The sequence below is a fragment of the Nomascus leucogenys genome, chromosome 6 (genome assembly GCF_006542625.1).
Source record: "Nomascus leucogenys isolate Asia chromosome 6, Asia_NLE_v1, whole genome shotgun sequence".
Taxonomy (NCBI): domain Eukaryota; kingdom Metazoa; phylum Chordata; class Mammalia; order Primates; family Hylobatidae; genus Nomascus; species Nomascus leucogenys.
In genome coordinates this window covers 64,513,047-64,535,835 of record NC_044386.1, presented here as the reverse complement: position 1 = coordinate 64,535,835, position 22,789 = coordinate 64,513,047, and the positions used below count along the sequence as shown (strand labels likewise).

General features: G+C 42.1%; 1 protein-coding gene across 7 annotated transcripts in view; it reads right to left on the bottom strand.

Annotated features, from left to right (window-relative positions):
* Positions 1-20,975: 20,975 nt before the first annotated feature.
* Positions 20,976-22,789, bottom strand: part of MEIS2 (Meis homeobox 2) — a 210,231-nt gene continuing 208,417 nt past the window's right edge. For 5 of the 7 annotated variants that reach the window (XM_003272807.4, XM_003272808.4, XM_003272809.4 and 2 more), the window contains one exon: positions 20,981-22,409. Coding sequence is in view for 3 of the 7 variants with exons in the window: in XM_003272808.4 (XP_003272856.1) it covers positions 22,123-22,409 (287 nt within the window). In the remaining 4 variants the exon portion in view is untranslated. Of the gene's footprint in view, positions 22,410-22,789 lie in introns of all 7 variants that reach the window. The other 2 variants (XM_003272806.4, XM_030814343.1) reach the window with 1 other exon arrangement.

Here is a 22,789-nt window from a genome sequence, read left to right as displayed (position 1 = left end):
ACCCATGCCTTGCCACTGAAACTGCCTTCTCTGAAGTCATCCATGACCTCTTAATTGCTAAATCCAATGGGCATTTTTCAGGCCTTTTATTTTTTGACTTCTCCCTCCCTCCCTTTCATCTTCTTTTACCTTCAAAAATATTGGTTAGACATTGGGGAAACCACAGTAAACCAAAGATACCAGACCTTGTCACCATGGAGCACATAGTCTAGCTGGGAAAACAGACATTAAACCAATCATGACATAATTAACTCTTAATGAAGTATAACTGTGATAATGATGCAAAGAAAATTTAAATGTTATTATGAGAATAGAGAATGTAGCTTAATCTAGAGGGGAAATGGTCAAGAAAAATTCTCCTGCAGAAGTGGCATTTAAACTGAGATCTGAGAAATGAATAGCAGTTAGCTAAGTTACAGATGGGGGACAGTGGAGGAAAGAAGAACCTTTCAGAACGAGGAAACAGAATGTGCAAAAGCCCTGAGGTAGGACGAGGCTATACTGTTTGAGCAATGTAATGGCGGACAACATGACTGGATTAAAGAGAATAAGGGGATTCCAGATGGGGCTGAAGATCGGGGGACAGAAGTGAAATCAATCAAGGCCTTAGAACATTTTAAGAAATGTGGACTTTATCCTAAGAATGGTGGTGGGTTTCCATCAAAGGATTTTGAATAGGAATATGAAGAGATCAGATTTGGCTCCAGAACCCCCAATGGTGAAGTCCAAATAAAACTAGGGTGGTGGCAGCTGAAACAGAGAGAAACATATGGGTTAAAGATGCATTTAGGGGCATAATTATTAGGCGTTGGAAATTTATTTGATTTGGTACCCCTTGTGGAGGCACTGCGGATGAAGAAAAGAAAAATAAATATCAAGGATAAAACCCAAATCTCTAGCACAAGCAACTGGGTGGATGGTAATACCATTTACCAAGACAGTGAACACAGGAGAAGGCGTTTCCTCAGGGATGAAGATCACGAGTTTAGGGTGCCTCTTGACCTATAGAGATGTCTACTGGAGAACTGAATGTATAGGTCTAAAGTTCAAAGGCAGGTTCTGGGCCAAAAATAGAAAACTGGGGAATTGTCAGCCAATGAAAGGTAACTGAAGCCAAAGGACTCTATAGGACTGACTGTGGAGATACGGAAGAGTGAAGAGGGAGAAGCCACATCTCTACTCAGTCACACATACCCTCTGCCCTCCAGCCATGCTTAACTACCAGTTTTCTGTATGGCGTTATCTTTCTTTTCTTTTTTTGTTTGTTTGTTTCTTTACACATACTATTTCCTCCTGTCATGCCTTTCTCCTCACCTCTGCCTTAATTCTTATTTATTCCTTAAGACAGTTCAGGTGCCAATTCCTCTACAAAGCTTTTCCTTCTCTTCCCCTGGTCATGTAGTTGCCTCCCATTCATTAGATGTTGCTTCTATCAGGTCTTATAATTCCCCAAAGATATCTGTAAAATAGCAGTTATTACACTGTAATGTAATGTTAGTTACCCTGCTAGACTGTAAATTTCTTGAACACAGAACTCTACTTATATCTCATTGAGTCTCAGGGCCTACCACAGGGCCAGGCACATATTTCTCAATATGTACTTGAAAGGAAGCAAAAAGATTCTTCTAGGAAAAGTTTCCTATGTGAGTTATAGAATTCCTGACTATTACGGCCAGAATGGACCTTGGATATTTTCTACTCCAACCTATTTTGCAGGTGAGGAAACTGAGGCCCAATTACAGAGATAATAAGTGGGAAAAAATATTTAGAATCCAGTTTTCCTGGCTCTCAGTGTAGTGGTCTTCCCATTACCTAATAACCAACAAACTCATTAAGCTATTTACTCAATGACTTGCCCATAAAAATGTATGCTGTGTGGGTCTTTTTCAAACGTGGAATATTACATGATAACTCTACAGATGCTAATATATAAGCAATTGAAGATCTACATGATATAGAACAAATGGAGAATCTATACTAACAGAAATGTTGAATTCTTATATGATTAGTAAAAGTAGAAGATGTTAAGATTTAATGAATTGTTCACATGAGGTCCTGTCTAAGCTTGGGGATAGGGGTTTTATAGGATGTTAACTATCCCATTAACAATAATAACTGGTATTTATTGACTGCTCACCATGAGCCAAGTACTAGGATAAATTTCATCATTCATTAATTCCTTTGGTGAGCATGTGAAAGCCCTATGAGAAGTTTGGAAGTGGGAGTTTGCCTAGGGTCCTATAGCTGATGAGAGGCTGAGCCAGCATTGTGATCCAGGCAGTCTGACTGTAAAAGAATGTGTGAAGCCGCTGAGCTCTCCTGCCTTCATTATTTAAACCTGTGTGTACTCTCTCCACTTAGGCAGCTCTGGTTGCCACCTTCTTCTCTTTGCCAGTCTCTTTTAAAAAGGTTAAAAGGGGAAGAGTTGTTGTCCAAAGTCATCCCTAGTTGATAGAAAATAAGTGAAATAAACTATTCTCTCTTTCCCAGCCACCTACTTGGATCTGAAAAAAATATTTAAATGAAAAGATAAAAATGTGTTACACATTCATAAGCTAGGTTGCATTGTATTTGCTTTTTTATTTAAAAAAAAAAGAATATATCATGGTGCCCTTTCTATTTGTCCATGTTTCCCTGTAGTTTTTGGTGTTGGTGCTCTTGGATTATAAACTCTAGATGGCAGTGATTAAGTTAAAGTTTTGTGCAGTCTCTGGACAATGGTATGTATATTGCATAATACATAATAAACACTATTTGTAATTATAATAAGGGTGAGCCTGGAAGAGGTAAACAAGGGTATAAAATTCATCTTCCGTATGGTTATTATTCCATGTATATGAGAAGTCCACTAAATTCACTGAACCATATCAGACCACATCTGTTTGAAAACCTACCAGTTTTTATGAACATTAAATAAAACTGATTAGACTTAATGACCATTTATCATATTCATACAAAAATCATAAAATGGAAACATAGCAGAGAGGAGGCTACTGATAAAGAAAAAAAGTTTTAAACACCAACAAGTTTGATACATTATTTTGTATATTAAAAAAATCAAGTATCTGCTATTTTTGCTCCAGAACTTTCTGTAATTGGAGGGTCTTTTACTTTCACTGTTGTTTTCTTTCTTTCCTGAGTATTAACCTAAGTATCATAGATTCAGAAAACATGCCCAAAATATTTATACATGTATTTTCTCACAAAAGTTAGATATTTGAACCTTAAGAGAAACAGCTTGGATGAAAAATTTTACCGCAAGAAGAAACAGTGAACAGCCTTAAACAGAATCAAGATAAAGCTGGGGGAGGTGTTGGCTGGGAAGAGGGGGAGGTGACAGGAAATGAAAAAAAGTTCTCCCAGTTTCATTTTATAGGTGAAGTAGATTCTACTTGGATTAGACCTTCTAAGTGACTATGACAGAGGGTAAAGAGAGGTGGAAAGGAAACTTTGAGTGACGTTTCTGACAGCAGGCTACAGAAATAACAATTTGACAGAAGGGGCCATCATAAATATAAGATCATCTCAGGCATGAATAGGACTTCTTAATGTAAAAAATATGGAGCATGTGTAGGATTCAATTTGGGGTGAAGAGAAGAGCCAGGTGGGAAGGTTACCTAGAAGCCAGCTATTAGTGTTGAAGTCAAGGAACTCTGGTATCCATTTAAATATTCCTGGTGAACATTTTTTGGAGATTTTGAAGTATCTTTCTCAGTTATTCCTATTTATATCTGGTTCTAGCTTGATTGACTGAGCTGACGTGTAACCAATAAATAGAGAAGTTTGGTATTTCTATAAATACAAAGTTTGTTTTTGTGTCAATACTGGCATCTATTTATCCTGCAGGTAGAGGATAGATCTCGTTTTTGCCTAATTAAAACAGACATCACAGATCAAGAACAGATCTTCATGTCAGCAAACAGACCAATCACTCTCTTCTTGTTATTTAATAAGAGTTTCATTATCAATGTGCTGGAAGGAAAAATATTAGTAAAAAAGCCTGCATGTAGTATTATAAATACTACTGTATTATAGAGGGCAGAAAATGGTAAAGCACCATATAATAAGAAAAATTGGCCTTAAGTTAAAAGCTTTGGTATCTTGTCAGAAACTAGAGCTAACTAGTTTTACGAATTGGACTGGTCAGTTGCCATGATTAGGCCTCCAATTCTTTGCTGGAATGATAAGAGAAGTTGTCCAAATTATTCCTAAAGTCCACCATTCAGCTCTGAAACTCATGACAAGTAAATATTCTATTTTGAATTTTCATTAGGTTAAGGATTTAACAATCAGCTGAAACAGGATGACTAACCCATAACATGTTCCAGAAAAATATGAAATGACATGTTGAAGAGCATTTAAATTGAACAAAACAGATTTGTGTGTGTGCCACTATTGATATACAAATGTTGAATGTGTTTTACTGTATCTTCTGAATGTGATTGATAGGAGAGGCATCAATTTCAAGGTTTGTGAATTTAAGTAAATTGTTGTCAGTGGTATCGCTTCTTAAAAAAATTATATCTTTACAGTGAACAGACAAATTGAGACAGGATATACATAAAGCATCAATTTAGCACAAATATCCACTTACAATTGTGAAATATATATATATATGTAGTTGGGAGTTTTTCAGAAAATTTGAGGAGCATTTTTTAAATTGCTTATGCTTTTTAGAATGCTTAGCATTTCTGTTTTGAAAACAACTTGTCTTCCTTTTCAAAATGTATGTGCGAAGCTGGCTCTGATGTCAGAATGAACCATTTTCACAGGATTGGGTCAGCTCCCACTCAACATTTCTTTTACAGAAAAGAAGCCGGTGATGAGGCAGTATTTGAGCTCGTTAAATCTCAAACCCCCAGCGTCTTTTCCAAAGCACTACAAAACTCTTAAATGCATAATCACGGGGAGGAAAAGAAGATAATATAGTTTGTCTTTAACTAAATTATTAAGTCCTGTTTTGACCCTTTCCTTTCTACCTTGATGCTTTCTGCCTCCGCCTTTCATTTAAATTTCCTCACTTTGGGATGAAAAAGCATGAGTAAGTGTGGTGCATAAAAAGGAAAACAAGCAAATAAATAGAAAACTTGTCTTTCCATCTCTCCCATTGCTGCTTTCTTTTCCCTCTCATTTCTCTCTGCATCGAACTTGAATCGTGTCTATTTAAATCCTTCCTATTCCCAGGATATTTTAGGTTTCCAATATTTTTAAACGGAATAAAAATAGTTTAAAAAAATTTAAATGCATGTCACAAATATTTTACAGAAAAACTTGCTTTGAAACATAAGTGAATATCAAGTCGGGAAAATAAAAATTTTCTTCACAAAATCTATAAGTGTCTTCCTTCACTTTAAAAGGTTTATAAAGCTTATGAAGGAAGCCACTGGAAGCAAGTTCATGTTTAGCAAGACTAGACAAAAAAAAAAGAAAAGAAAAGAAAAAGAAAGAAAATAAATTGATTTAATGGGAGCCCACCCTGGGTCTAATTTCAAAGTTTCCATTTATGTCACGTCAGATTTGGGGAGACTGAACCCTCATTGAATGCTCTGGGCTGACTGTCTCCCATGCCTGATACCCAGGGTTCATGACTGCAGTTCCTGGCACAGTCATAAATATTCATACCTAGACTAATAATTTGCAAGCCAAATTCATTTGGCTTTTTTCACCCCATCAATCTTATAATTAATAAGGGTGGTGCTCTTGTTTCACTTTCCTCCAAAAGAAAAGATAAATGAAATAAAGAGTCATCCTGTAAATTTAAATAGGAGTGCCTCTCACTGATTAAAAGCTGATGCTATCATATAATGGTGGAAGGGGAGGCTTCAGCTATTTCTCTCACTGGTGGCTGAGGTGGGGTGAGGAGGTGGTGATGGGTAATGCAAAGGAAGCATTTCCAGATGTGGCAGCATGAGCCTTAATCTGAAGAGTTTGGTTATCTATTAAATAATGCATAGGAGAATGTTGAGATTTTATGTTAGAAAAGAGTTGTAGGATATATATTTACGAATTGCACTCTTACCTAGTATTTCGATAGATGGACACTGAATGTAGCTGGACGTTGAATATAGCATGCCAATATCCAGAAAATTGGATTCTGAACAGCCTGCAGGTTCTGCTTGCAGTTTAGAAATTTAGACATATTTTAGAAAATTGTTAAAATTTGGTGATCTTTGCGTCTTCAAAGTAACTGCCTTTGAATTAGTATGATAGCTGTGTTCCTAAATCTAATTGGAAAGACTTGGTTTCCTCAAAAACATTAAAGGAGGTATATATATATCACAAAATAATTTTACAAATAAATCACAGTACATAAGACACACTGTAAATTGTCTGCTCCTATTGGATTTTCTAAGATCTTTTATAGCAAAGCAGAAGAATCAAATTGAACATAATTTTGAAATAAAATTTTGATAATTGAGTTAAACAACTTGATCTTGTCAATCACCTGTGACCTTAATCTATTTACACTTCATTTAAACATTCGAAAAGTCCCAAGGCTCATGGATAAGCTTCAAAGTATGAACAACAGTCTTCACTCTGTTTTGGTGGGCAATATCAACCCTTTTGAGCAGATTATTTAATCTGTTTTAAAATTAAGAGACCTGGATAAATAAAGAAGCAGGAAAAGCTTAACTCTGCAGTTAGGTATTCGCCTCTAACTTCTTTGCGGGTAACTTACTTTAAAGATGTGATTATCTGTTATTTTTGTGTATTGGTTAGTTAGCTTTAAGAACTCTTGATAACTTGAGCTATTCCTGAGACCCACCTAATTTATGTACAGGCAGTAGAAGGGGATACTGGGCACTCTTCACGTTCTTTATCTTTAAAGCTTATATTTAATTGTTTCGTTGTTGTTTTTTTTTTTTTTTTTTTTTTTGAGACAGAGTCTCGCTGTCACCCAGGCTGGAGTGCAGTGGCGCGATCTCGGCTCACTGCAGGCTCCGCCCCCCGGGGTTCACGCCATTCTCCTGCCTCAGCCTCCCGAGTAGCTGGGACTGCAGGCACCCGCCACCTCACCCGGCTAATTTTTTGTATTTTTAGTAGAGACGGGGGTTTCACTGTGTTAGCCAGGATGGTCTCGATCTCCTGACCTTGTGATCCGCCCACCTCGGCCTCTCAAAGTGCTGGGATTACAGGCGTGAGCCACCGCGCCCGGCCTGTTTCGTTCTTTAAAAACTACGTTCAGGGCAGTCCCTCTTTAAACATGTCTAAGTGCATTTGCAGAAAAAATATATTTTACTTCTTAATTCTATGTGAATGCAATTATACATGTGATTTACTGCAAAAAAGAAAGAAAGAAAGAAGAAAGAAAAAGAAAAACTGCTTTCTTCCGCTGACCTTTAAAACAGGAAGGTAAATGAGAGAGAAGCAAAACTGACTGACTGGGCCTCCCAGTGTTTCCCCGACCTCCTCTAGTCAGCTGCTTCCGGGATGAGAATGGTCTGAGATCCTAGAGGCCGTGGTGATCTGGGTAAGTGACACAGGTGGGGGGACCCCAAGGCGCCTTTACAAGGAGTTCTCAGCTGGTGGGGGAGCTCCGTCTAGGTTTCTTGTAGGGGTGTGGAGGGGGCTAGGAGGGAACTGTCTTGTCCTCACCCTCTGTCAAACCCTTCTCAACTTTGCTTGGCTGAGGGGGATCATCTTGGAAAACTCACGGTTAGGTAATAAAGTCTCTTTCCTCTCCTACTTCTTTTCAAAAGCAAAATTAGACCCACTTAGAGCTTGTGGGTGTTTCTGAGTCCTTGCTGTTGATCTCCCAGGTCAACAAAAGAACGCAGCAGCTTCTGCAGGTGTGTCCTCCGAAGGAATGGGAAGAGCTAGGAATGGCAGAGGGGGAGTGGGAGAGAAAGAGAGAGAGAGGGGAGAGGGGAGAGGGGAGAGGGGAGAGGGGAGAGAGGAGAGAGACTGGCTCTGTCACCCTTTCTCCTGCGTTCTAAATCTGGCTTGAGAGAGTGGAGAGAGGAGAGACTGGCTCTGACAGTCACCCTTTCTCCTGCATTCCAAATCTGCTTTTGGAACCAGAGGCAGCCCTCCATCCTGGTGCCACCCGAATGCTAGACTGTTAGATTAGGCTGGGCCTGAGCACTGCCGAGCGAGCTTCTCTGTCTTTAAAGGGTTCGGCGGGCTGAGCGCTTCAGGAGTTCGACGCGGCCGTCCTCGGCGCAGACTTTCTCGTCGGCGGACGTGGGCTCTGGTGCAGTCACACTGTGGCAGTTCGGAGGCGCCCGCTCTACCCTGCTTCTCCAGGTCCTGAGAGTCGTGGGGTCCTGAAGACTGAATCTCTTCCTAACTCCATTCCCAAAAGCCCGCGAAGAGCGTGGGGGAAGGGGAAAGTGAAAAGCACCCTTCACCTCACCCAACCCCCACCCTCTGTGAGAGGTGGCACTGCAAGGCCCAGAGGCGGGAGAAGCCTTGCTCCCTGGCCTGCTGCACCCCAACTTCCTGCCTCGGGGGAGCCAGCTGTGCTCCTCCTCAGCCGGGGGGATCGAGGGGGGGTTGCAAATGGATTTTTGCTTGTTTTAATGTCCTTCCCTTTTTTGTGTGAGTCCAGCTGCTGTGGAGGCGGGCGCGGGCGGCGGGGTAGGAAGGACTGGGATAGGATCGGGTCAGGGAAGAGGAGACAGCAATTACAGAGCTTTGTGGATGTTTGTGGGCACACGTGCCTAGGTCGCCGCATGCGTGTGTGTGTGTGTGTGTGTGTGTGTCTGTGTGTGTGTATGATGGGGTGGGAGAGCCAGAAAGAGAGTGTACAAAGCTAAGGAACCCTAGACCAAGTCAGTTTGTGGAGCTCAGAGATGCGCATCAGACCCAACTACTGTCGCCTCACCTAGGGGTCTGGAATAGACACACCTGGTGCTTGGGATTCATTTAACCCTTTTTGTGCCTCAGTCCCAAGAACTCTCTTTGTTCTCCAGCACCGGGGAGAGAGGCTGTCCGGAAGAGTGGGGCTGGAGCGGCCAGGCAGAGGTTCACACTAGAGAGCTGGGCTCAGGGGTGCTGGGCTCCAGGGTGCTGGCTCAGCTGCCAGTGCTCACTCCTCTGTCCAGGCGGCCTGCCCTGTCTCCAACTCTTTCGTCCAGGTGAGAATGAAGGGCTTTCTTTGCATCGATTTGGCTTTTCTGTAAGAAGGGAAATTATGAGTCGTGATATTTTTATTTTTTAAAATGACGCCTACTTGAGATTGTGTTCACCTGGCAAAGTGGAGAGTTTGAAGCTGAGAAGAGTTTGAACAAATGAAGCTGAGAAGATTTTGGACAATGCCAAATAAATATTGTGAATGATAACAAATGATAACTTGTGTTAAAGCTAAAACTTGCGCACAGTGATGGGGACTGGCTCATTACTGAGATAGAAATAACCCTCACAATACATTGTCTATGTGTGTACACAGTGTCCTCAGTATCTTCAACATCCCAATTCTCTTGGGTTTCAAAAGGTGATTGGGCTGACACAGTCCAAGAGCCTACTTCCGTGGGTGTTTCAGAGAAATACTTTGGACTAAATGGATCAGCATGAAATACACAAAGACAAGCAAAATAGAGGAGGGGGAGAGGAAATTAACATTAATTCTGGGAGAGGTGAGGAGAAAGGGGAACAAGGAGAAAGAGAGGGAGAGGAGGGGCAGGAGGGAGGGAGGAAGAGAGAGATTTTTCACACGTGCAGACCAAGGGCTTTGAAGCCTTCGACCCTGACCCCCAAACCCAAGTGCATCTCACAAAACAGGTTCGGCTTATATTTCAGGCGGTCTCCTGGCCCGGCATCCGCGGTCCCCGGGGCCTTAATTCACTCCTGCCCTCTCTGCACACTGACTTTCGAACCTGGGAAAATAATTGCATTAGAGCAGATTACTTATCCGTCTTTTTCTGTTCGACAGAAGTCTATTAAACTCAACACAGCCATCACCAGCTGAGCTCTAGAGCGCGCCTTCATTAAGAAAATTAAAATCACACTTTTGAACCTAAGCAACGCCTGCGCAGCTCTCAGGAGTCCGCGTCAAATCCCTGTATTTTCGAGAACCCGATTTTTCCGCGAATCAATGTCTGCTTTTTGGATACCGTAGATCAGGGTGTAAAGATTGAGTGTGATGACAATTTCTCGAAAGATAGGGAGGTCTGAGCTCTGGAAGTACCATCTCTCTTCTCTATCCCTACCCCCTCCTCCCGCCGCCTCCTTTCCTGGGGTGGCTCTTTTCCCGGGAGCTTTCCAGTTAGAGGCAGCACACCTGTCCGGGCGTGCCCCGGGATTTGGGTAGCAGGTGGGGGCGGCTGAGGTGACAGGGAGGGGATGGTGGGTTCAGGGCCCGGGAACCCCGGGGGTGAACTTCCCCAGGTGACGTCTGCGGCCGGAGGCCGGCACCGAGTGCACGTGTTTCACACACGCGCGCGCGCACACACGCACCAGAGAGCGGCGAGGAGACTGTCCCCCTCCATTGCGTTTCACAGCGGCTCCGGGACCAGTGTGGCCTGTGAGCCTTTTGTCCATCCGGGCGTGGGAGCCTGGCCTGGGAACAGGGCAGGCCGTTGCATATGCCTCAGACCGGGAGCTTCGGTCCCTTTGGCGGGGTCTTTGGCCTCTAGGGGCCTATCTGGGTTTCCTTCTTGGTTTGGTAAGAGCAGAAGTAGCGCCAGATACGCCTTGGAGACTGTAGGCGGAATCGCTCCAGCTCCTGCTCTCTCCCGCGCCCCAGCTTGGGGCGGAGGGAACAGGTGGGAACCGCGGGCTGGAAGGAGGGCGACGTCCCCTACCTCCCCTCCGGAAGCCAGGGGGAACATCTCCCATTGCTCCAGCGGAGTTCAGATCTCCAATTCCAGTTTCAACTGGAACCCTCACCGGGTCTGTCTGCTCAGTTAGGAGGGGGTGCGTTTGCATTGATTTTTTGTGGCATCTGGAAATTTGCGGTGTTTCAGGAATAAATTTTAGCATGTTTTTCTTTTCTGGTAGCCACTGCCCTCCGTTTCTGCATTTTGTTTTTTAAAATATTAATGACTGTGTATGTCTCTGAAAGGTCCACCCAACTCAGGACTCTAAAGGAAACATAATGGCTTTTGCACATTTTGGGGGCGTCTTTCCTTAGGGGTCTAGGAGCAGAGAGGTGCTGCTTCCATTTTTGTCAGAATGCTCAGTCATAGGGTTCTCACCCCCTCTTTCTGTCTAATACGGCTTTGGGGGGTTTATGAGGGGAAAATAGCACCCCCTCCTCCTCCCTATCAGCACTCAAATACAGGATTAGGTGGATTTACCTGAAAGTGTATACATTGTTGTTTCTTGGCAAGTGTTTAATTCTCTTTCTTTCCATTTCTATCTGGTACAAATGCCTCCAAAACTCCAGAGACGAAAGTCAACAAATAGATGTGGACAAGCGAACATCTTTTACATCTCCACAGCTTTCAACTCGCTAATTGGTGAATATTTAAAATATTTTTCCAGGAAAAAAGAAAAACAAACAAACACACCTACACTGCTGTTGTTCGTGTTTTCTTCTCATCAAATGTAGACATATCATAGGATTTCTTTTTCCTTTGTAGCAAAAGATGAGGAAATCAGAAATGAACCGCAGCCTTTTAACAGTACCAATTCCAAGACTTTTGAAACAGTTTTCTTTGCTTCTGTTTTCCCTTCTTTGCCCTTAAAGCAAAACAAAAACAAAGATAAAAAAGGAAGGAACATCATTCTTAGTGAAGAGTTTATTTTGTTACCACGATAAAGGGATGGGGGCAGTTAACAGCTACTTGGGATGGTAATGCTTAGTGATCCCATTCTTTTACTCATAATCTTCAAGTGGTTTAAGATTAATGGCAAGGGGTGTTTTCCGTCTCTTCCTAAGGACCTTCACATTAATTTATTTAGAACATTGACCAGACTGTCAATGTCTCCAAATTTCATTAAGTCAAACAGAGACAATACAATGAGATGATCATATTTCCTTTATATGTGAGAGAAATAGTTTTATTTGGATTCAACTGCTATGAGGGACACCCCCTTTCTTGTCTTTATTATTTTGTTGTCATTGTACAGATATATAGATAGCTATATATAGATTTTTTGTATATATACCCACGTGCGTATATACATATATATTTGAATAGACCCATATGGTCTGCAGATAACTTCCCGTCCACTTCTGATCTTAACGGGGACCTTTCAAACGGTCAACCCCAGTTGCAGGCAGTAGATTCTGCTTCCCCAGAGCAGGATTTATATTTAAAATCAGTTTGAACCCAATGGACTTCCTCAAAACAGACCCCCCAAAACGATAACAGCTTGGAGTATAAATATTTAACTTTACCTCAGTTGTCACACAATAGCCCCAGCAAATCTTCAAACACAATCAGACTGAGGCATCACTTCACTGGCCTGAAGACCGGGTTGTCTCTCACCTCTGCCTTCCCCTAGGAGCGCTGGTTCTAGGGAGTCACCGGGGTCCCTGTCCCCTCCCGGAGTGTCTCCAAAGATGGGGATGGGGGTTGGAGAAGGGGTGACACAGGGGTTCTGGGAAGAAGCGAAAGAGGAGAATGGATTTTTAAACCAGAAATTAAAGTCCAGAGACACACCTTTCCCTTGCTGTCCTCCCTGCCCGTGTTCCTTCCCCCGCGCCTCATTTCTGAGCACTGTTTTAACAAAATCCCAAAATCCGGTACTTTGAAAAGCAAAACCAATAACTCCCTCAGAAACCAAAGTCGTTCCGCAGTGTAGATTGACACTCTCTATGTGGGGGTCTAGTTGCGGTCAGAAGACTTATCCGAGTCAGGGCTGCGTCGCCAGCGCCCTTCCCAAGAGTGGAGGTTGGTGGTGCAGGCGGTGCGGCTGCCAGCCTGAGATTGCTCCGGCTCTCGTTACCTGTGCGCCCTCGCGTTACATGGTGCTCATAAATCCCGCGGCGGATTAACTGGGAAACCAAGAAAATGCCTCTATGCACCGAACCGTTGAAAAAGAACCAATATTCTCTCAAATAGTAGCAGTCTCACACCTTGCATTGGACGTGAAACACTACAGTAAGAGCAAATGTCAAAGACATCGGTTATTTTGGTGCACTTCAGCTACCTTTTCCGTTTCCAGCAAAATTGAGAAGTACGACCCAAAAAAGAATAGACACACCCGTGGAAAAGACGTGTGTGTGTGTGTGTGTGTGTGTGTGTCTGTGTGTGTGTGTGTGTGTATAGCTACGGTGACAACTTTTAAACACGTTTTCTGCTTAAAAAAAAAAAGATTCGGACAGGGTCTGGTATTGCTTTGCGTTGGAGGTAAGGGTCATTCTGGACAAGGAACCGTCTGAATTCCGAAAGCTATCCCTCAAGACTTTTCTAAACAGTGCGAGTTTCCTGGGAGTTTAATTTTGTAAGGATGCAAAATATTGCTTTGTATTGGCCTCTTTCCCCATCAGATATCCATTTTTAAAACGTCTACAGCATCTATTAAAAACATTTCCTTGGACTCGAAATCTGCAGTTCTGCAGGAGAAACAAACTGTAGCGAAAACCCAGAGAATAAAGAGATGTAGGAAAAGGAAAGGTGTCCTTTGCCAAGGCTTTTGATAGTTTATTCCCCAGAGGCCAAGTGAAGGTGGGGGGTTCCTTCGCATTTTATTATTATTATTATTATTATTATTATCATTTATTCATTTAAATGTTCAGTCCTTGACAAGCTATTCCCTTGCCGCGGGGTTTTGCTGGAGAATGGACGTGGGGGCAGTGGAAGGAGTCAGTGAAAGGTGGGGTGCTCAGAAAAACAAGATTCACTTCGCAGGGGGCTGACCCACAGCGTTCTGCTCTACTTGCCAGCAGGGGGCGCTCTGATGTTAGCTCTGGACTAGACAGCAGAGCCACTCTGTGCTTGCAAGACAGGCTTGGCAGTTTCACGCAGCTGCAAAAGGAAGCGGAGGGGGGATTGTAGCTCCTAAATCCTCAACAGCAATTCCACTTGGGTTATTTACCCTCGGTTCGAAATGCGTCTACGTCTCACTTTACCTACCCATCCCTCTTATAGTGCATCCCGTTCCCCATCCACTCTTTCTTTTCATCGGCATCTACGCACCACATGTATAATCTCTCTCTCTAGCCTTGAAATATACATTAATGCAACTTATTAAATGCGACGATGAATAGTCAACATTTTTTTCGCCTATTAGTTCCGCTGATCCAAGCAGGATTTATTTGCAGATCTCACGTCCAGGAGCCATAATGCATGATTTTTTTTTTCCTTAAATAAAATTGGTCAAATGTTGACAACCTTTGAGCCAATCTAACACTCAAGATTAGTGATGGGAAACTAATGAGAAAATATCAGATCGCCCAGCCTGAGGGCTGCCAATTAAATCTTCGCTGATTGAAAAATAAAAGCGGACTTGGGGTGTGAGCCCAGCTCAACTTCATCTATTAATTTAACATGTTGCCGGGTTTATGGCTTCTCTTCTCTAAACAGCTTCCCATAATACAGCTTTCTCCTCTTCATCCCTCAACCTAAAAGCCAAATGTTATTTCTCAGAATATTTCAAGAGGTCCAAATCTGGATGATCATTTCTTACATGGTAAATATTAGGCCTTTAAGCAATATGATTTAACTAATTAGAAAATTTACATCATTAAGACTCAGGGAGAGAAAAAAAAAGAGAAACAAATCTGCCAGTCATTTTAAAGGAGACAGGCACTATTGAAGTGTGAAGAAATCGGCTCTAATTCAAAAAGGCAATCGGGCAGAAAAAGCCCTCAACATTACCCTGCTAGTTATTAATCAGAAAGGGCTCTCTCCTCCCCACACCTCCTCTCCTCTAAGCACTGAGTTTAAGTTCGTTTTTTTGCCAGTGGCCCATGTCATATTTATATTGAGGTTTTGTCTGCTAAAGGATTAAAATTTGAAAATGTTTCAATAAGAGGAAAACAATCCTCAAAGGGAAAAATATCCACAGGATCATCACCTCTCTTCCAGACAAGTAAACTTGTAATAAACAATTCTCACGCCCCTCTTATTTTTTTTTTAATTCTTTCGTCTTTCTTCCCATTAAGTTCCTATTTTGAAACCTGCTTGGTGAGAACTAGATAAAGTCTTTGTGTTCTGCTCCCCTCCCCCTCTTTTCTTGCATCTCCTCCCTCCTCCAAAGCGAGAAACTTAGACTGAAAGCAGAAAAGTACAAATACATTAACAAAGCCCCACTCACTTGATAAAAAGGCCATGGTCTAGGCTTACATGTCAGGAATCTAAGGGAAGGGGGCTCCGTTGGTGGGTCTACAGACAGAAGGTGATGAACTAGAAATTTCCCCCACCTATGTGTACTATTCAATATAGTGTGTGGTTAGAGAAAAAGGAAGGCAGGTGGGTGAGAATTATTTTAAAGTGTATTGTGGTGTTGTGTGGCTTTTTCTTTCTTCTCCTCTTTTCTATTCAGCTTAAAACAGCAGCCTCATTATATCTAGGTGCCCCTTCCCATCATACTCTTACTTAAGCCCTTGGTACACCACACACATCGCCTTTTCCCTAGTCTTCTCATTCCCAGCAAATTAACAGAAGAAGGAACTGCAAAAGGAACTTTGTGAGTAGTTCCATTTGGAAACCCAGGCCCTTCCTGGCATCTCTGAGGATTTGTTCTTAAACGGATATTGGCCTCAAAAAAATGTAATAGCAAGCCTTAGATATTCAATTTCCCTTCATTATTATTTCTTTTTAAATTATAAAGAGATCCCAAAGGCTCATTTTTCTGCCTTGTCCTATTCTTCTCTCATTATGTTCCCTCCTGGCCTCATTTTCTTCTCCTCCTCTCTGCCTTACTTTCTGAAAGTTTCACTACCTTGCTTCCCATCAAGTCTCTGGGCCTTAGAATTCTCAAGTCTTTGGGCTTCTGCTGACCTTGAACAGCTCCCAGCATTAATTCAATGCCATATTTCTCTTTACCAGATTTCAACTTTGCAGGAGAGAGCAGTAGCAGACCTGGGCTATTAACACACTACAGTTAATTCTCTGCAGGAACTTTTACCAGGTGGGACTTGTGGAAGGAGAAAACGTCTGTAAACAGTGCGTGCTCCTGAGGGTGGGGAATGATTTCTGATATAGAAGCCAGAACACATAAAATATGGCCAAATTGGTGAAAGAGCCGGTTCCGAGTTAGCATTTGGTTAAATAAGGAGAGGGAAGAGAACGGGGGACCCTGGGAAGAGTTTAGAATGCTCCCCAAATGCAGCTCCTTTTCTGACCATTAAAGAGCAGATGTGAGTCGAACGTGCTCCCCTTTGAGAAAGATTAGAGTAAAATGGACACCTCTGTCACTTTCAGGAGGCAGGACACAGAGAGGTGAAAATATACAAGACAATGGCTTCTGGCGCTGGTGGGCTTCCTTGGCGGGCTCCCCATCTTTTGCCCCGTCCCTCTCAGAACCCTTCTTACCTTTGTTGCTTCAATTTGGTATGAAACCATGGGATGTTCCTGGGCTAGGTTCCTCGAGAGGAAAAAGACCACGAGAATCAACCCGTCTCCTGCATCTACTCCGAAGTCAAGAAGCATTACAATAAAATTTACAGCGCCTTTAACAACTCGCAAATAAAGCATTAAAATTCGCTTTAATTGAGAAAATATTGATTTTTAAGTCTAGAAAAAGCGAAATCGTAATTTAGCATCAAACTTTCAGGCGAGAGTATAGCGTATTATGTCGCCGTATAATGGATCCACGCTTTCTGCCCATGCAACATCACATTTTTAATTGCTCTACTTTATGAAGTGGTAAAGACAAAAGATAACCCGACTTAGGCAAACGCTTTTTAAAAAGAGGACCTAGAGGAATTTCCTTTACCAGATATTTGTAGAAAGAATTATCTCCTTTTTTGAAGCAGAAAAAAATATGCCCAAAGGGGAGGAAAGAAATAAAAAAGAAAAACCACAGACTAGTCTGAAAGCAACTCACATTAGCAAATCCGTTGATATGCTCTACCAAAGGAGGGATGAAGCCAACATTTAGAGAAAATGCATTCACGGACAGAATTGCATCCTCCTTTAAACGAAACAAACCTGGGTCTATTTTCTTACTTTACTCCTCCGTCCTTTTTTGGGGGGGTGGGGGGGAGGCGCGGGGAGTCAGAGGGGGCAGAATCCATTGGTGGACAGGGAAGGGAAAGAAAATCAGGCTTTCTATGTTATTTCTGTATCGGTTTTTGGTATTATAGAGGAGTAAAGAAGTTTTTGTGTGATGGTTTTTCATTGATCAGTCACTCTGAGCTAATGTAATTATCCTCATCAATAGGAGGCTGCAGAGAGAATCATTATGTGGGTGACATTGATAAATGATCGCCCAGGAACGGCCCTCTCGCGGGCAACCCCCACGTCTGACCCTCCCACACACACAATGTAGTCATAGAAACACCTAGAGAACCTCGAGCCCGCCGCGGAAGAGGCAGGAGAGGGAAGAAAAGCCTCGGGCGGCCGAGGTGGGGGTGGGGGCTAAAGGGGACGGCCAGCCCCAGATCCAAACCAGTTCCAGCGACAAAAACAGCCAGCGGCGGGGGGCGAGGGGAGAGGGACGGTCTCCCCGCCCTGCCGCCAACCCTCCCGCGCACAGTTGCTCACAACAAAGTGAAAATCCGCCCTCCAGACGGACCCATTCCTCCACACCTTTTCCCATGTGTGGCCTCACTACCAACAACATCTGATGTTTGCCGAGACACACATTCGAAAGGGTCTCTCCAAAGGAGTTAAATAATTAGGTCACAAAACTTGTAGGCATCTAATTCTCACGCGAGTTTACCCCGCTCCCCAAACACCAAACAAACCAACCAACCAAACCCATCTGAAAGAAAACAAAGGCAGCATCTGGGCGACACCCCCTTCCTGCGTTCCCCCCAGTTATTTACTGGGTGACCCCGTCCTTTCTTTTCACCTGCTCACCCCAGCGCCTCTGATTATGAGATAATGGATTTTGCGATTGTTCTTGTCAGGGAAAAAAATCTCCACCGAACCCCACGTTTTCATCTTTCGACTGTTTTATTTAAGCCAATGGGAAGGTATTGAGAGCAGTAATTGATTCATAATGATCCATAAATCGATGTCGGAAAGCGGGGGGTGAGGGTGGAGGTGTACTAAGGGTAAGGGGGGTGGCGATGCTGTTTATTTTATTTCTAAAGCTTCAACTAAAGTAGCTTTGACACTGTTGGGGCTGGGGGGGAGGAGCTGTTGGGCTCTGCCGGATCATCCATCATCCCTGTCACCCAGAGTCTGCCCGGAGGAGCCGTAGACGCAATCTCCCTTCTGTCTCTACACCGAAACTATTAATATTAAAACCTCCCTTCAAACACTGCCCCGACGGTCTCCATTCTCATCACAATCTGACCAGCCTCCCCCATCAGATCAGCATTCCCACCCCCCCCACCCCCCCGCGCGGCACTTTCTCTCAGCCCGGGCCCCGACGGAGGGGGCCCGCCCCGGCGCGCCACGCCCTGAGTTGATGACTGCAACTGTAAGTGGGACGGGCCCCCCTGGTGCCCCCATAGTTTGCAATACGTTGGTCTAACACACACGCCCAGGGAAGGCCAGGTGAGGGCCAGGGTAGCCCTCTGCACGCCTCTTTGCCGCGGCCCAAGCCTCTGTCCTGCCTCCTCCCAGGATCCAGGACGTACGTCTGCACCAACCCCGCTGGGTGAGCGGCGGGGGCTGCGGCCGCGAAGCTGGGGCCACTCCGCGCATCCAGACACCCGGACACCGGACTTTCTAACTGAGTGGCAACTTGCAGCGGAGGTCCAGGCTCCTTATCAAATTGCTGGCCTGCTAGACTAATGGAGAAGTTGTGGAGGATCCCTGTCCAGTCCCTTTGAAGGAAGGTCCCTCCTTTGACAGCTGCTAGAGATATTAGCCACATTTCCCTTCCCAAATCTGCTCTGGGTTTCACAGGCCCGCGGGGGCGGTAGGGGGTGAGGAGGCAGGAGGATCTTGGTGGACACTAACGAGGGTGAGAGCTGGGGGGCGTGAGGGGTGCTGACCTAGGGGATGGGAGAGAGGAGGGGTGGACGGAAGACACAGACTTTCCTGGTCTTTTCTCTCTTTTTCGTTTAAAATGTGGCTTCTTGCTCAATTCCCAACCCTTAACAGATGGCGACTGCAGTTCTCTCAGAATTTCTTAAAGAAAGGGAAACCTTTGGAATTTATTTCTGCTTTTGCTTTTTCATATAAATAAAAAAGTGTTTTTATATTACTCTTGTTTTGGAGAACATAAGCAATTTTATTCAGACTACAGTATTTCCTTTAACACTATATGGTTGTCAAAACACCATTCCCAGTTTCTTTGCTTTTGACAGCTGAGTCTTTCTTAAATATACCCAAATCGGAACTCTTTACACTAAATAGTAAACCCGAGATAGGAGCAAGTGCCTTCCGGGGTGGTGTAAAAAAAGCATTATAAAAATTGGAAAAATCTATCACTTATCTGTGTTACCATGGGGTTGGGGGTGGGGGAGAGCAAGGTAATGCAAACAAATATTACAATTATCATTCATCTCCAAATATTTAAGAAGGTTAAAGTTAACATGATAGGATGTGGGTTTGACGAATAAACTAAGCATGAGACGACTTTATTCATTAAAATGAAGAGTTGAGAGCTCTGGTCTCTAAACTTCAATGAGATAACTTAATAATTGCATAAAACACATCCTAAACATGAGCCAATTACCAAGTAAACCCTTCAGCATTTACTGAGTGGAAAGAAAAAAATGGTTCTTTTTCCCACCTGATGTGAGAGTTGATTTATAATGGGGAATTTTCAGAGTTTACATAAAAGTATGTAAAGTAAAAATAGGCAAATATTTAAAATTTACAAAAAGAATTCAAGTAAAATAGAATAGCAAAAATGAGAGGGAAGCTATCTCTCTTTCCCAAGTGGCACAGAATTTCTCCATTAAGTTAGTTTGTGTCAGAAGCATTATTTCTATGTTTAAACAGCAACACACCACTTAAACTGAAATGTATTTGTAAAAATTCAACCTAACTAAATATAATACAAAACAATAGAAGTTTATTTCCTTGTTCATTTATATAGAACCTCCATAAATGCTGTCTGAAATGGAAAGATGGAAGAGCCCTAAATAATAACTATGGATTTCTTCCAAGTTTAAGTTTGCAGAGATAATGAATAATTTCCTTAGCAGGTTGACATCACATATCTAGCTAAAGTTTATGATATTATTCTTTCTAAACAAAGATTCAAAATTTAAGAGTTAAAAAATTCCAGGATAGTATATTTATTTGAAAATTGAGGGGACATGCCTTTCCCTTTTTGCACACTTTAGCAGACATTGTTTGTGCAGTATCAATAAGCTAATGGTATAGATTTCCAGGAATGTTGCATAAAATTTTGAAAATGGCATTATACCATCCATTTTGTTTTCAGAAAAAAATTTAAGTTTAGTTATCAAATCATCACACTAGCATCCCTGCACATGGATGTGTCTGAAATAAAAATACACCACAATATAATTTATAAAATATTAATGATTAAGTAATTTTTTAAAGTCAGAATTTCAAACTCCATAGAAGTTGTTTACTTATCTATGAACACCCATATGTAAATTTTCATTTACATATCCAACAATATTGTAGTAAGACAGGCAGAAGAAAAACACAGGCAGATAAATTACCTTTGAGCACAGACACTATTTCTTACGTTGTAAAATTAACCCTGAAAAGTCCTTTATTCTGGCAGAGGATGACCATGAAAAGCTTTATCTGAAAGTATATATTTTTTAACGTCATGCGTCTAAAAAGGAGGTTGAGCACGTTCAAGGGGATCTTTCAACCTGGCTCATCATGTACACAGAGTTTCGTACCTTCAGAAGTTTTCTGCTGGTGGAACTTATAGGCCAAATAGACATTGAAAGGCTACAGATGATTACCTTAAAAATTACTGGTAAGTTTAAAATATACTCAACTGCTGGGGGGAAAAACCTACTTTTAAGACTGTATAGAGTCAGCATTGTGCAGCCTTGTCCAAAAACCATTAAAAACGCAAAAGCCTAACAAAAAATCAAAAATGAAATATTTATTACCGCATTTTGTGACTTAACACCTTTTTTTTTTTTAACAACGTCACAGTCCTCATACAAGTATTTTAATGTAAATTTGACAAAGCTTAAAGGTAACAGCATTTTCTTCTAGTGAGGAACACGTGCTGAGAAAAGAAGAATTCATGGACATACAATACCAATTCCACAGCAGATCTGATACTAGCAAAAACATTCTTTTTTTTTTCAATTGAGGTAAACACATAGAATATCTAACATGAAACAATTAATAGACCGAACTCTGTACGAAGTTTGTTACAGTATTCTCTTGCTCCTTTTTATCCCCCAAGCTTTGAGTTTCTGATAAAGTCCTAGTTATGGTTCAATGACCACTAATAACTTTTTTTGTGTTGAGGAAAGCTGCCCAACTTAAGATTGTTTTGTCCACAACCAAGGCTCAGAACTCCCGGAAGAAGCTCCTGCTCTGTCTTTAAATCTTCATTGGCAAGCTCTTTGAAGAAGAGTCCCCCAAAAATAATAAGAAGAATTGGCTTATGAAGCACGAACTATAAAGATCTGTTTGAAACTAAAGGACACATTTATGGAGGAACAAAGGCCGGGCATGAAAACACATTCTTGAAGCTGGAGTTCGAGTGATGAGGTTCAGCCAAACGTTCATCATGATCTCCAGTGTGGTTCTTTTCTCATTGGCCCAACAGGTTTAAAATATATACCACAGTCTCTCCTGGATAGTGAATTCACTGATGAACCAAAACAGTCATTCTTTTGGGAACAACACACATAGTGTGGAAAACAAGGATATATTTTTTTTCTCTTCTAAAACTATTTGAGGCAACATAACGGCGTGATCAACAGAAATGTACAAGTTTAACTTAGTTCCTATGTTTATACTACAGTAGTTATAACTCTCGGAGTCTTTTTCCAGAGGATCTTTACATGGACAGAATTGTCAGTCAGCCCATGATTTCACATTTGTGTTCTTGTTGCATTGGTCCTCTGTTGCTTGATGAAAAATGACAAAAGTAAAAAATAATCACAGCTGTCTGGAATTTCATATTAAGTGTCAACATCTGGTCAAAGTTCAGAAAGTCTTAAAATAGTTTTTGCGTGTGTTTCCTTTTCCCTTGAGCTCCCTTATACTATTGGGCATGAATGTCCATAACCTGTCCGCCAACATTGGGATCTACAGAATTTAACATTGTGGGGCTCTGTGCTGACATAGTCATTCCAGGGTGGGTAGGGGGTCCTCCGTGCATCATCATGGCTGGGTGGTGGGGATGGCTTGGCAAATATGAATGCATTGGGGGTCCATGTCTTAATTGAGTAGGGTGTGGGGTCATCTGGGGAGGAGTGTAACTTGGCTGTGCCATACTCATTCCCATAGGACCACCCTGAGAAACGTAGTCCCCTGGCATGCTCTGCAAACCTGAAAATAGAGAGGGAAAAAGAAAGCGGGTCAAATTCCTAAACATTTTTATACTTTACCCATCAAAGATGAAAAGAAAAAAAAAAACAACAGACACTGCAAATCTTATATCTAAATTTAGCTGCAGATTCTTGCCAATGTTTGCAGACATTCAAATTGTAGTTTGCATTTAATTTCATCGCACAGCAGTATAATGCAACACAACAGAACTAAATATTTAATGCAACTAAATGTCATAAAGTGGAACTGTTTTTCAAAATGGTATTCAGTACATTTCTTTGATAAATGCAATAAGAATATAAATTTTGAGTCAAGTTTTATCAGTTAACTGTTGATAGATCATTTATTTTTCTGTGTTGCATTTGTAGACGTGGACAAAA